Here is a 12,492-nt window from a genome sequence, read left to right on the forward strand (position 1 = left end):
GCGTCTCCCTTGGAATGAGAGATCAGGCGATGTTATCTAGCCTCTAGACACACGGGAATTACCAATATTGCATTATGAACTGTCGCGAGGGACTGAAGTTACTCAAAAAAATCTGTTCAAATACTATATGCAGGCTGGTCATCGGATAGAGTCAGCAGTGAAGGGTAGTCCCAATCAGGCGGACCAAATGACAACACGACCGTCGACACCGCTCGCTATAACGATATGTTAGTTTCTCGTGATTTCAAAATGCTAAGAGGATGATCTTACTGCTGAAAGACTTCACAACTCCACCGGCTTCCTCGTGGGCTCGGATGGTGTGAACGGTGTTCTGGTGAGTAGACTTGAGCTTGGTATCTGCCTGGGCCTGGCCCTTCAGGTCCATCTGCCGGAACATATTCAAAGCAGACTCCTCGCGGGCTCCGCCGACTTCACCAGCCTTCTTCTCCAAAGAACCGGCGAGTTGCCAGCCATTCTCGTCGCCGCGGAAACGGAAGGGCTCACAATCCTACATGAGGTTAGCGCAAGACAATGAATTACTATAAAACAGAATAAGACTCACATGTCCAGCCGCAATAATCTCGGTTTCGCCATTCCAGATGAGACTGTTAAGCGGCAGCAGGCGGGTAGCGATGTTCAACATCGCGCGCGGGGGCTGCTCCGGAGCGCTGGGGTAGACGACGGTCACACTGCTGTCATGTCCAGTGAATGCGAGGACGTTGCCACTGGGCGAGAAGGCAATTCCCTGGATCCAACCTGCAGTATCATTCAGATATTCGCCGCAAATAGTGTTGAAGGGGAGACGCTCTCCCCATGCACTAGGCTCCGGGCGGGCGTCAATGCCCTTGATGAAGCTTGAGAACACTCGCGCGTGGGAATCGGTCGATCCGGCTGCCAGCAGAACGGAATTCGGGTGCCATGCCAGAGTTGTAATGGTACTGCGAATGGGCTTCTTCAGGTGCTTGGAAATCCACCAGTCGTTCTCCTCCTCGAAGTAGCAGACAGCGATCACGCGAGCGCCAGAGCCAACAGCGAACTTCTGCTCCGAAGGAGACCAGCGCACGAAGGTCGCTGCACGGTTTATTCGGAGGAGGACCAGCGTGGGCTTCCATCCAGTGGGGGTCTGCTCCCAAACGTAGGCATTGCGGTCTATAGAGCGGACAGCTGTCAGAGAGAATACATGGTAGAGAAATACCAATGCCAAATCATACCTTGCGAGCAAGTAACAATTCGGCCACTGTTGGGAGCAATATCGACACTGGTTACGAGCTTCTCGTGGCCCTTGAGTTCATCGCTCAGCGTGAACTTGTTGCCTGATTGTTGATACAGCTCCACATTGTTCTCCCGAGCGACAGCAAGTGTCTTCTTGTCGGAGGAAAAGGAGTGGTCTGCAATTGGGGCATGAAAGAGGTGGTGAACCTGAGGAGCGGCCATATTGAAAACTAAAACGACAGGAGGATCTCTCTACCGTCGTTGTGTACTTGGTTCATTGCGGAATTGAGGGGAGCTGGCCCGCGATGACGGGGGTTGCTGTGCTGAGTAAGACCATCACATGACCTCAAGCTACTTTCGTGTCGAGGTTTTGAGATGCTATCGACACCGCGATTGAGCTTCATATTCCCACACACCGCGACAACTATCCCTTGCCAACCCCAAGACCGCTTATTCCACGTCGCTCACAATCTAACAATCTAAGTAATGGCTACCAAATCACTGCCAGCCCGTGGAGGCACTGACAGCAAGGCCATTTCTACTGGTGCTCCTAACCAGACGTGAGCTTTCCTTTCTGGGTGCAATTGACTGTCGCGGATCGTCGCTAAAACTTCCCAGGCTTTACTGCACGAATCTGCCCGACAAGAAGATTACGAAACATGATTTGCGGACCTCACTTTACGCCCTGTTCTCCACATACGGAACCGTTCTCGACGTCGTAGCCATGAAAACCGAAAAGATGCGAGGCCAGGCTCATATCGTGTTCAAGGATGTCCAAGCCAGTACGCAGGCGATGCGGGCTTTACAAGGATTTGAGTTCTTTGGGAAACAAATGGTACGTGCACATTGCCCTCCTTTCTCGGCAACGCTTGCTCAAACAATGGATATGTAGAAAATCGTCTATGCAAAAGGGTCGTCACACGTCATTGCTAAGCTACGCGGGACATACGTTGCGCCAGTTGATGCTGGCCCAGCTCCAGTGTCGACAGATCTCCAAAAGTCTATCTTCAGTGGCCCTCCGGGTGCACTCCCCGCACGACCCGCAGCCGATACCGGTGCGGAGGGCCACGGTGTGAAGCGAACCCGTGAAGAAAGTGACGAGGAAGCGCCCATGGACGAGGATAGCGACGTACCTATGGAGGCTTCCTCCGACGAGGAGTAGATTTCAATGACACTACTGGTGGGGAGTGAGAGAAGCCTTGAAGTCCTCACTGAAATTTTCTCATTTCTCGGCTTTCCAGCATATGCACAAACATGGGCTGGTACTGTGTTAAGCAAAAAACTCGCGTGGTACGTGCAGGTTCACGCAATGACCTACCACGCCGAGCCAGATGAGAAGGTATGAGCTGGGGGCGACGCTCTGTGTTCCAGCAATACGCGCCATGGCTTCCGCGGTGTTACACGGGTGGACGAAAAACGCCGGGGCACCAGTGTCAGGATGGTACTACGAGAAAGAAGAAAAAAAGAAGACATGAGCTCTTGTCACGAGGGTCTGAGAGATGCACCTACGCCCATACTAATCCCACCGATTACCCCCACACTCTTCAATTGCTGCCTGTACTGTTCCGGCACGACATACTGGTAGACCTCGTCTAGTCCGAGTGGGCCGTGGCTGTGCCACCTCGGGCTGAAGTACAAGACAGGGACCTGATATGTGGGGGATAGCAAGATGTCATAGTCGATCTGTAAGCTGGTTTGGAGGTTGGGACGAACGAGAGCTTCCTGCGGTGAAGGGTCAGGACCAGTGGACACGTCCCTCGAGGGGCTAGAAGTCTGCAGACCGGATCCTCGTCTTCCTGTGAATCTTCAAGCTCGGCCAACGACGTGGCTTCTAATGGGTTGGGGACATCGACAATTTTTGTTATTCTGAGGCCAGTTCCATCTGGCTAGTTTCGTTCAAGCCATCGCATTAGTCTTCATTCTCGGAAATAAAATCCTAGGAACCAGATATAAAAGCATAAACTTAAGATTTCAGGGTTCATGCACGATAAAGAAAGGGATACCTTTGTGAGCAGTCGAATGGCGGACCAGCCAATATCTTGGGCCGAAGTGCATTGATCAACCAGAGCTTGACATGCATTCACGAACTCCGATTGCGCCAGAAAAGGAAATGTAGAGCAATACGCCATGCGGCTGGGGCCTAGGCGGGGGGGCCGGGGACTGTCAACTACAGTACACTAACTGCCGGTTGCAGAAGGCTCAGCTGTCGATGCGGTGTGGCCGGGGTACGGGTTTCGCAACAGAGAGCACTTGACCTTGAAACTGTCACTGTACACGCGTCAAAGGAAACAATGACAAAACAAAATAAAATAAAATCCACAATGGTTGTAATGTAATGGGGTAAAATGACCTGTGGACGATTGCGGTGGTCCGGATATAGAGAGAGAAGTTGTTTAGGTGGAGAGGAAACAATGGAGTTGTAGGGATACCAATTGTGGGGAGAAGTATCTGGTACCTAAATAATGTATGTTGTAGCATAGTTTGATGAAGTACTCAGTACCTTCCCGGTTGCGGCAGAAGGGAGGCGGTAAGGCGGTACCCTCCTCCCCCTGTCCCGCGTGATGTTTTTCTTGTTCTTCCTTGTTCTGCATGCAGACTCTGAGGTTTCGATGGAGCTGTTGGAAGTGGATTCAGGAATTGTGGCGAGAACGGTTGCGTCTTGTTCTTTTGTTTCTAGCCGTTTATTTGCATATACTTCGTTTGTCTGTTCCTGCTCTCCACTTTCTTATGTATATCGTGTGTTTCCCCCTTCTTCACTACTGTAGCAATATCCCCGCAAATTTCTTACTTTGGGGCTTCTTTTTTTTTGTCTTGTTTTGTTTTGTCTATAATCTTTGATGTCGATCCAACTGTCTCGTTGATCTACCCCTGGGTCTGGCACCTCATCCCGTGAAATCGAGATCTTCCTGAACAATCCTGCTTAACCTGGAGAAGAGCCGGGGGCTTCCAAGATCATTGGATTTGACGTAACCTCAATTCCAGCGAGCTCCCCCGTCTTTCCATCGCTCCAGACCAACCGATTTTCACCTCGCACCCAACTTGAAACACGGGCCTCCTCCTAATTTCCCGTCTCTTGGGAAACCCTTGAGCCTCCAATCGCTCAATTCCAAACCCGGCCGTTGCACAAGCTTGGGGCCCGGATTGCATCCTCCGGCAATCAGGGCGTGGCTTGACGTCAACCGTCCGGGGTCCGATCTTATCAGGAGAAGTCGATCTAAACATTGGAAAGATCATAGCTAGGTCACCCCATTGTTGTGCGAGGGACAGTGCTCACCAGCCTGTCACCAAGCCCTTACCCCCAAATTGTATATCATTCTGGCCATATTCCATGCGCATGCTTGAATTCAGTCAGAGCTTTTGAATCTACCTGCATTGTATTTGGAGGTTCAGCGTCATGGGCAACTCTCAATCTGCTGCAGCCAAAGATGAGATCCGCCGCTCCAATCGCCTTTCAAAGCCTCTGACGAAGAAATTTAATGCCTACCGAAGCTCTCAGCGTCCTGAAACAGATCCAACGACCAGCCCTGAGCTAATAGGATGGCAAAATCCTTGGGTTCAGCAAAATGCCTCTATACCTGCCACACCTGCGGAGAAACGCGGCAGTTACCCCAAGAGAGCAGAAATCCCTCCAACGCTTTTTGAGACAGACTCGTCTGAAGAGACTTCCGCTGAGGAGCGCGCTTTTACGTTTGATCAGATTTCCACGCCGCGCCATCTGTCTGGCCCAACCGTGTTGACGGCAAGCTCTTCGAGGAGGACATCCTACCAGTCGGAAAGATGGGATCCAGCTTCCCCGGCATCTTCCATTTATGAACAGCCACTAAGACGGGCCAGTTCGACTCGGGTTGGGTTACAGAGGCACAGTAGCGTTGTCTATGAAACCCATATCGGGGACGCAACCTCATCCAACACCCACTTTTTGGTTGGCAACCAGCGGTTTTCACTAACACGTCGTCGATCGCTCTTAACACGACCTGGAGTTGCCACAAGACGTACAGCAAGCACACTTCGACGCGTTCCATCTCCAATTGGAGAACCCGAATGCCCGATCGAGGATCCAACCGAGTCGACTGTTCTGCATTGGCCATTGCCTTCGACGCTGCAGCTCCCACCCCCAGCACGACCAACGAGCCCGACGGATGCCCGCTACACCCAGCTTGGGGCCCTCAAACTAGGATCCTTGCGTGTTGTCAATGGCTCGGCATCTCCATGTCCGAGCGAGCGTATTCCTTTGCCCTCCGTTTCAGGTCCCGGACTTGGCCTTGAGAATGTGGACGTGGTGAAAGTTACGAGGCCCAGCAGGGCTTCCACACTGGAGATTCCAGTCTTACCCGACCTGAAGAAATCCGACGATCTCCCAGGCAGTCCATTCTCCTTTGAGAAGTCTCCCGTCCTCGCCACCCCATCTCGAACCAAGTCCTTGTTCCCTCCGGATTCAGACGACGAAGGAATCGTTCTCTGCGATGATACCAGAATCCAGCTCGAGAAAGGTGTTCCGGACGCCGATCTAGCCCGGAGCGTGTCTCATTCCCTCAACAAGTCCGACAGTGGCTACAGTTCTGCCACCTCGGTCCACTCCATACAGCGAAGCCGGACCCAAAGTTCCACCGGCTCACAAACATCCGGTTCATGTGCTACAGACAGCTCAAAGAACGCCAGCATCTCCAACGGGTCGCTTTCAAACCGACCAGGCGACAAGGTGCAACGTCATTTGAGCCTCCAGTCAACGCCGGAGAACTACTCGAGACCATATCCATCTGCTACTCGCTGGTACGATCCCAGCGACCCGAGTCCCCTCACCCCTTTGCGCTCGCGTCGGTCAACACTGTGTGCACCACGGTACACCGAGTATCCCGCACGCGAATCCATCCTCGGCGTCGATTACACAGCCGGGCTCGCTCTACCATGCCAGAACCAGCAGGGCTTGACTAGGGGTCCGTTCTATGGAGATCGTCTATCATTGGGGTCATCCGACATTGTGTCAACTGAGGCCTCTTCTCTGACAGAGGTACATCTCAAATGCGAACAGGCGGTTACGGAAAGCAAAGAGCGGCTTCGCAGGTCCGCTTCTGAATATGGTTTCCGTGCAGAGTGCGAGATTCACCGCTCGCGCTCTAGAAGTCGACTGGGAAGTCGCATCTGGACCATGAAGCCGGGGGTCGATGCTCCCCCACTGCCCACTATTACCTCCCCGGGTTACTTGCAGGATGACCTTGACCTTGATGTCGAGCTGGAACCTGAACCGATACGAGGCCGGCCTCGAAGCCGGAGCAACGACCCCCGCCGTCGTAGGTTGACAAAATCGCGGCCCCAATCTGATTTGTTCATATGACCCCATCTTTTTTTGTGTGTTTTTATCTCTTTTTTCCTCTTGCTTTTGCTATACTGTCTAATGTTGTTTTTATGGAGTCTACAAAAGTTCATGGTGCCGCGTTCTGTTTGACGGAGTTATGGGCATATGGAGTGTTGTCAGGTATACCCTTTTGGCATTCGAACTGGAATTGGCGTGAATTAGCAATTTTCCACAGATCCAAGGACTGTGCAGGGCGTCTTTTCTTACCATATGCTAGTGTTTTTTTTCCCATATGCTACCTTTTTTACCATATGCTAACTGGTGTCTTTGTTTCATTTCAGGGTCTCACTTAGCTGGACATTTAGTGTAGCCCAAATGCATGCCACTCCCGATAGGGAATCTGATCTCATCTTTCGGCTATTACTTCCTGTGAGATCTTCACCGTACCTACTGTGTAAGTGTGGCTGTGAACGATATACGATATGCCATATACTATACATCGCAAGGTTCCCGAGTCAAGCAAGGGGGCTCTATAGACGCAGGGTCAGTGTGGCTGGCCTACGGTCTAGTCTACAACGACAATCATAATGCAGATGCATATTACCTGTCTACAGCTGGGATCCAGAAGTTCTATCAAATGCGTAATTTCAATTCATTATAAATTCAGATCGTCATAACTAGTACAAGCATGCAGCATAGAAACAAAAGGGCAAATCCCATCCCGCAATCCCAATGCAAATCAAAAATCCCACGAGAAAAGATAATCAAAGAATCAAAGAATCAAAGAATGCGAATCTTCTTCGGCGTAGGCGTAGCCTCCTTAGGAACAACAACGGACAGAATCCCATTCTTCAAGCTCGCCCGGACATTATCCTGATCCACGCGCGCCGTAAAGCTAAAAGTGCGCTGGAAGTCACCAGTGGAGCGTTCCGCAGCCCAATAGTGCGGCTCATCCTTCTCTGCCTGAGCCTGGCCCGAAGCAGCGGTGTCGACACTGCCGGCCGAGCTACCGGTAGTGGACTCTGCATCTTCGTCTTCGACAGTGGGCTGGTGCCAGCCTGCAGGAGAAGAGCTGCGGCTGGAGGATGGGGTGGCGTTGTCCTCGTTGTTGTAGTTGCGCTCTGTGTGGCCCTTGATTACGAGGGTGTGGGCGTCGGTGAACTCAATCTCGATTTGGCTTTGGTCCACGCCTGGCAGCTCGCCGTCTAGGTAGTAGGCGTCTGTGAGTTCGCGTACGTCGAAGGCGGGCATGAAGGAGCGTGGGGCTGGAGGGGCTTGGAGCTTGGGGCACCCGCGAGAGGATTTGGTGTTGTTGCGGCGGGGCTTGTAGTACTCCTGAGTCTCCTGGGGTGTGGACTCGTAGTCGTTGAGGAGTTGGAGGAGGGGGGTGAGGCTGGGTTGGGCGAAGAAGGCCATTGTTGGTGGTTTTGATGGAGAGTTTGAGAGAGGGTTTGTTTGAAATAGGTTGAGTGGCTTGAGTGGCTTGAGTGGCTTGAGATCTGAGAGATGCTTTCTGATGATTGAATTGTGTTCTTTTGGCCTGCTATGTCTGCTATTTTATATTCTTTCTGTTGCTTAATGTTGCTGGTTAGAGTTGGTTGCTTATACTTCGGGTGGAAACATCCAGAAACTTGTGGCGCAGTCCACAAGCCGCTAGCAGCATTAAGAATCAACCACCTCATTATGGAATCATCTACACAGTAACAAATGCACTTTCTAGATTATTGTAGAACATTTACTACTACTCACTAATTCAGGTGAGATTGGTCATTGTGACTTGCTGACTCGCTGAGTCAACTATCGCCGACTCAAAGAGAATACATAGACCAGAATCACCTGCAATAGAGTCATTACTAATGGTAGGCAATTATCCAACATTGACCAACAACTACAAGTTATGATAGTTATACTTATACAGAGTGTCTATGTTACAGATAGCAAAGAGAAAAGTTAAAGCCACAAGAGGTCAGCCACATGGGCACGCCTTGAAGGTAAATGTTTGTCTCTCCCTCAGGCTATACCCCAGAGGTCAGCGATCGAGAAGCTCCGATCCTGTTCAATGTGAGATTTTGAAGATAAGATGCTTCATCCCAAAGGCCTAAGACATACAAGATAAGCCCTTCAGGTGTCCAAAGAGCAAGGATTTTTAGCCCGTCCGCTCATCGGATATTGCGAATTCCCGGGTCAGCATATAGCTCGAGCTGCCGATTGCCTTTGCGCAAAAGATACTCGATGGCGCTAAAGTCTTTCTTATTCACAGCCAGATGCTTCTGAAACTCCGACCTACGCGCCCATGTCAGCCGAACTGGAATACTAAGAGACGATGACGTCGGGGGAAACAAAGCAAAAGCAAAAGGGAAAAAGGGCAGGCAAATTGAATACCTACCGAGCATATTTTTTGAAGTTGATCCTCGCATCCTAGAAGCACGTCAATTAGAGGAAACGTCGGATATGAAGGGATTCCACCTACCTCAGGTTTATTCCGGATCTCTCGGAGACATTTCCGATACAGAGACAGGACGTCCCTCTGCAGACCAGAAAGCCGCGCCATTGCTATCAAAGTGAAGGAAAGATGTGAATCATTGGTGGAGCTAAATGAGGTAGCTCCGGTTTCCCGGTTGAACTGGGGAAAGTGTCCACGACTCCACGGGGGCTTTACCGGCCGAGAGTGCCCAGAGATCGAGTTCCCCGAACTTCCCATTTCCCCATACTCCATATTTCATTCACATCCACAATGGCTACCTTCACTGTGAGTATTGAATGGCATTGATATAGGTCTATCGCGTGAAACATATACTAATCTCTTTCATAGCGTCTTATCCGCTTCCTGGCCAAAGATGGCCAAGTCTACTACGGCGATGCTCTTCTCCCATCCGGAGTGAGCGATATCGCCAAGACCACCAAAGCCAAGATCATTCAAGGCGACATCTTCGGCCAGCACCGGGTCACCGACAAAGTCGCAGATGTTCGAATGCTCCTCTCGCCCCTAGCCCGCAAGGACATCGGCACAGTCCGCTGCCTGGGTCTGAACTATGAGCAGCATGCCAAGGAGTCCAACATGCCCATTCCCAAGTATCCGATTTTGTTCTACAAGCCCATCACCTCCATTGCTGGGCCTACAGATGACATCCCTGTGCCCAAGATCGCACAGGAGTTCGAAGGGCTGGATTACGAGTGTGAGCTTGTCGCCATTATCGGGAAGGAGGCGAGTAACGTTCCCGAGAGTAAGGCTCTGGATTATGTCCTGGGCTATGCTGTTGGTAACGATGTCTCCCACCGGGATTGGCAGATCAAGTTGGGTGGTGGGCAGTGGAGCTTGGGTAAGGGTTTCGATGGTTGGGCGCCTTTCGGTCCTGGCATTGTTTCGCCCAAAGTGATTGCGGATCCTAATGCTTTGAATATCTCGACCAAGTTGAATGGGAAGACGGTTCAGGCTTCTTCTACGAAGGATATGATCTTTGGTGTGGCTAAGACTATCGCCTTCCTTTCTCAGGGCACTACGCTGTTGCCCGGAGATATGATCTTCACTGGGACGTGAGTATTCCCCGATGAGCAGACACATGGGTAGTTCAGTCTGAACTAATTATTTCATAGACCCCAGGGTGTGGGCATGGGCCGCAAGCCTGCTTTGTGGCTGAAGGATGGCGATGAGGTCGAGGTTGCGCTTGAAGGCGTCGGGTCCTGTGTTAACAGGGTCGTCTTCGAGAAGCCTGCCTCCAAGCTGTAGATACTAGATTCTTTGTGGACCTCCATATAATGTCCAAAAGGGCTCACGCGGTAGGTACGGGTTTTAGTTTGGTGTATATAACTGAATGCACAGTTTGGTCGCAATTGATCATTGGTCATTGGATTTGAGCCCTATCTTTGTATCGACCCCGTGTGCATTACATGTAAAAAAAAAGAAGATATAATTGGATCTAAACAGTCTGGGCACCGTACCCCTTGATCCTCTCGGCAAAGGCCCAGCTCTGACCCTGAATCTGCTCATCCTCCTTCAGATCAATGCCATCCTTGGTGACCACGGCTATCGAGTACTTATCGATACTCCGTGCATCGCGGTAAAACAGAACCTTCAAGCAATCCTTCAAGGCCTGAACGGCATCTTCCTGGCTGATCTCTTCAAGGGGCATACCCTCGGGGAACTTGCGACGCAGGATCGGGACCGCCAGATGAGCACCAAAGCCCGTAGCCAAGTGAGGAGCCGAGAATGTCGTTCCCAGCAAATCCGCCGAGCTCAGGAACGGCTCCCCCTCCCCGTCGAAGCCTGCAACGAGAACGTGGTTCCACAGCGGGTTGAACTCGGAGCGTCGTTTGTAGAAGACCTTTGCAAGGTAGGTGTGCAGGTTCTTGGCGTTGAGCATGTTGCCGCGGGGCGAGTAGTTCTCGTTGATATCCATGGATGCGAGTAGACGGTCGAGATATTGCATGTCGGAAACGTCACCGCCAAAACCAACAATTGCTTTATCGCCGAAAGTACGCAGACGCTTCACGTCGGAGAATCGGGCCAGGGATCCGTATGAAGCTGTACAAGTCCATAGCATGTTAGATGGGGTAATGCTGCGAAAAGAGACATGAAAGTGGATAGGTGGAATAACCTACCCAGGTTATCGGTAGCGATAGCAACTCCGCCATTAAATTTGACTCCCACCACGGACGTTCCGGTCACTGCGGGCGATGAGGTATGAGCCTTGGGACCTGTGGTCTGCAGATATGAGTGGTCGTAGGCTCCGTAGACGTCGTTTCGGGGCTGGACAGATAGTTAGCAACGGAGCGCGGTCTGGGAAACTTCGTGCCACCTACGCGGCCCCAGGCTTCAGGGAAGTGGTTCATGATGAATGGGAGTGAGGGTTTCAAATGGAGCTCTGAGCAGGGAGATAAATTTCAGGGGAGAAGAAGGAAAGGCAAAAGATGAAGAGCACAGTAAAGCGATGACGATAGATGGGGAGCTACCTTAGGCAGTCGAGCTGACGGAGAGCTCTCGGCTGACTAAGTTTCGCGGGTTCGGCTGCTCTTTCTAAGGTTGACCCAGGCCATCAACTACTTTGCATACAAATATTCGGAGGAAATGAAGATAATCAAATTACCATGGTATACTAGGCTTCTGACTGCTCTTGGGCCTCAATTTTGGCCCATTGTCTCTTCGCGTGATCGCTGTCCCGTCCAAGAGTCTCATTGGTAGAATTTCTCGCTTCTAAGTTTAGAGCACGATAAATACGAGGTTGTGCTCTCAGCAGCTTTCTCTTCTGCCTGACAATCTATGACTCCAACTACTTCCAAGGTTCTATATTCATGTCTTCCCGGAGTTCGACTCGTTCCGGATCAGATGCATCCGTGCCTCCCATTGACGACAATGGCCCTTCGCGTGCGTATAACATTCTGAGACCGATGTTGCACCGGCACTATGACATTAAATCGGCCGACGACCAGCCTCTATTCTATGGCGAAGTGTCAGAGTTCACTCCCAGCAAGCCAGACCTTATTCTCTATGCCGGTGCCAACGGCCAAGCACCAGTTGTGGCCGTCTCCAAATTCCAGAAGATGTCCGGAAGCTGCAAACTAGGCCTTGGGGACCCGGACGATATCAACAGTGTGAAATGGGAGGACATGACCAGAGAGGTCATCTATAAATCGAGATACCGCATCGAAACGACGATTCAACACCAATTTGCTCGGACTGAGGGCGAAAGGCGTTCTTTCTTGTGGAAGCGAACGCGCAGTGTTGGTGTTGACGACTCGGCACCCTCCAAATGGACCACGCAGAACTACAAACTGGTGGACGAGCAAACCGAGCAGATTGTGGCTGTTTTTACAGGCACGAAAAGACCGGGAAAAGTCGGGAAACTTCAGATCAGGGCGGAATACGGAACGGATTTTGATCGAATGGTTTTGATTTCCTGTCTGAGTCTCTGTGAGAAGGCGAGGCGGCGTAGACACGGTGCAGGCAGTGGCGGCGGCGGCTAAAGAAACATGTCCCAAGTCCCGAGCAC

General features: G+C 51.3%; 8 protein-coding genes across 8 annotated transcripts; 4 read left to right on the top strand and 4 right to left on the bottom strand.

Moving 5' to 3' along the window:
* Positions 1–174: 174 nt before the first annotated feature.
* N7515_006192 (WD40 repeat domain-containing protein) lies at positions 175–1,434 on the bottom strand (the record flags this gene model as incomplete). Its single annotated transcript, XM_056666936.1, has 4 exons — positions 175–215; positions 271–508; positions 563–1,149; positions 1,212–1,434. 4 exons carry the CDS (start codon positions 1,432–1,434, stop codon positions 175–177), a joined length of 1,089 nt encoding a protein of 362 aa, XP_056520532.1.
* Positions 1,435–1,698: 264 nt separating this feature from the next.
* On the top strand, positions 1,699–2,374 carry N7515_006193 (U2 snRNP complex subunit MSL1; the record flags this gene model as incomplete). Its single annotated transcript, XM_056666937.1, has 3 exons — positions 1,699–1,772; positions 1,831–2,047; positions 2,105–2,374. 3 exons carry the CDS (start codon positions 1,699–1,701, stop codon positions 2,372–2,374), a joined length of 561 nt encoding a protein of 186 aa, XP_056520533.1.
* A 2,232-nt stretch (positions 2,375–4,606) lies between these two features.
* Positions 4,607–6,544, top strand: N7515_006194 (uncharacterized protein; the record flags this gene model as incomplete). Its single annotated transcript, XM_056666938.1, has 1 exon — positions 4,607–6,544. The coding sequence occupies one exon, from the start codon at positions 4,607–4,609 to the stop codon at positions 6,542–6,544; it is 1,938 nt and encodes a 645-aa protein (XP_056520534.1).
* Positions 6,545–7,285: 741 nt separating this feature from the next.
* N7515_006195 (Hsp20/alpha crystallin family protein) lies at positions 7,286–7,921 on the bottom strand (the record flags this gene model as incomplete). The annotated part of the gene is made up of 1 exon (XM_056666939.1): positions 7,286–7,921. One exon carries the CDS (start codon positions 7,919–7,921, stop codon positions 7,286–7,288), a length of 636 nt encoding a protein of 211 aa, XP_056520535.1.
* A 743-nt stretch (positions 7,922–8,664) lies between these two features.
* N7515_006196 (succinate dehydrogenase assembly factor 1) lies at positions 8,665–9,056 on the bottom strand (the record flags this gene model as incomplete). Its single annotated transcript, XM_056666940.1, has 3 exons — positions 8,665–8,788; positions 8,892–8,923; positions 8,976–9,056. The coding sequence occupies 3 exons, from the start codon at positions 9,054–9,056 to the stop codon at positions 8,665–8,667; spliced, it is 237 nt and encodes a 78-aa protein (XP_056520536.1).
* A 183-nt stretch (positions 9,057–9,239) lies between these two features.
* Positions 9,240–10,232, top strand: N7515_006197 (fumarylacetoacetate hydrolase family protein; the record flags this gene model as incomplete). Its single annotated transcript, XM_056666941.1, has 3 exons — positions 9,240–9,254; positions 9,318–10,039; positions 10,100–10,232. The coding sequence occupies 3 exons, from the start codon at positions 9,240–9,242 to the stop codon at positions 10,230–10,232; spliced, it is 870 nt and encodes a 289-aa protein (XP_056520537.1).
* A 190-nt stretch (positions 10,233–10,422) lies between these two features.
* On the bottom strand, positions 10,423–11,335 carry pre4 (proteasome core particle subunit beta 7; the record flags this gene model as incomplete). The annotated part of the gene is made up of 3 exons (XM_056666942.1): positions 10,423–11,027; positions 11,105–11,252; positions 11,306–11,335. The coding sequence occupies 3 exons, from the start codon at positions 11,333–11,335 to the stop codon at positions 10,423–10,425; spliced, it is 783 nt and encodes a 260-aa protein (XP_056520538.1).
* Positions 11,336–11,794: 459 nt separating this feature from the next.
* Positions 11,795–12,466, top strand: N7515_006199 (uncharacterized protein; the record flags this gene model as incomplete). Its single annotated transcript, XM_056666943.1, has 1 exon — positions 11,795–12,466. One exon carries the CDS (start codon positions 11,795–11,797, stop codon positions 12,464–12,466), a length of 672 nt encoding a protein of 223 aa, XP_056520539.1.
* Positions 12,467–12,492: the final 26 nt, after the last annotated feature.

This window comes from Penicillium bovifimosum (genome assembly GCF_028826915.1).
Source record: "Penicillium bovifimosum strain IBT 22155 chromosome Unknown utg000005l_segment0_segment0, whole genome shotgun sequence".
Lineage (NCBI taxonomy): Eukaryota > Fungi > Ascomycota > Eurotiomycetes > Eurotiales > Aspergillaceae > Penicillium > Penicillium bovifimosum.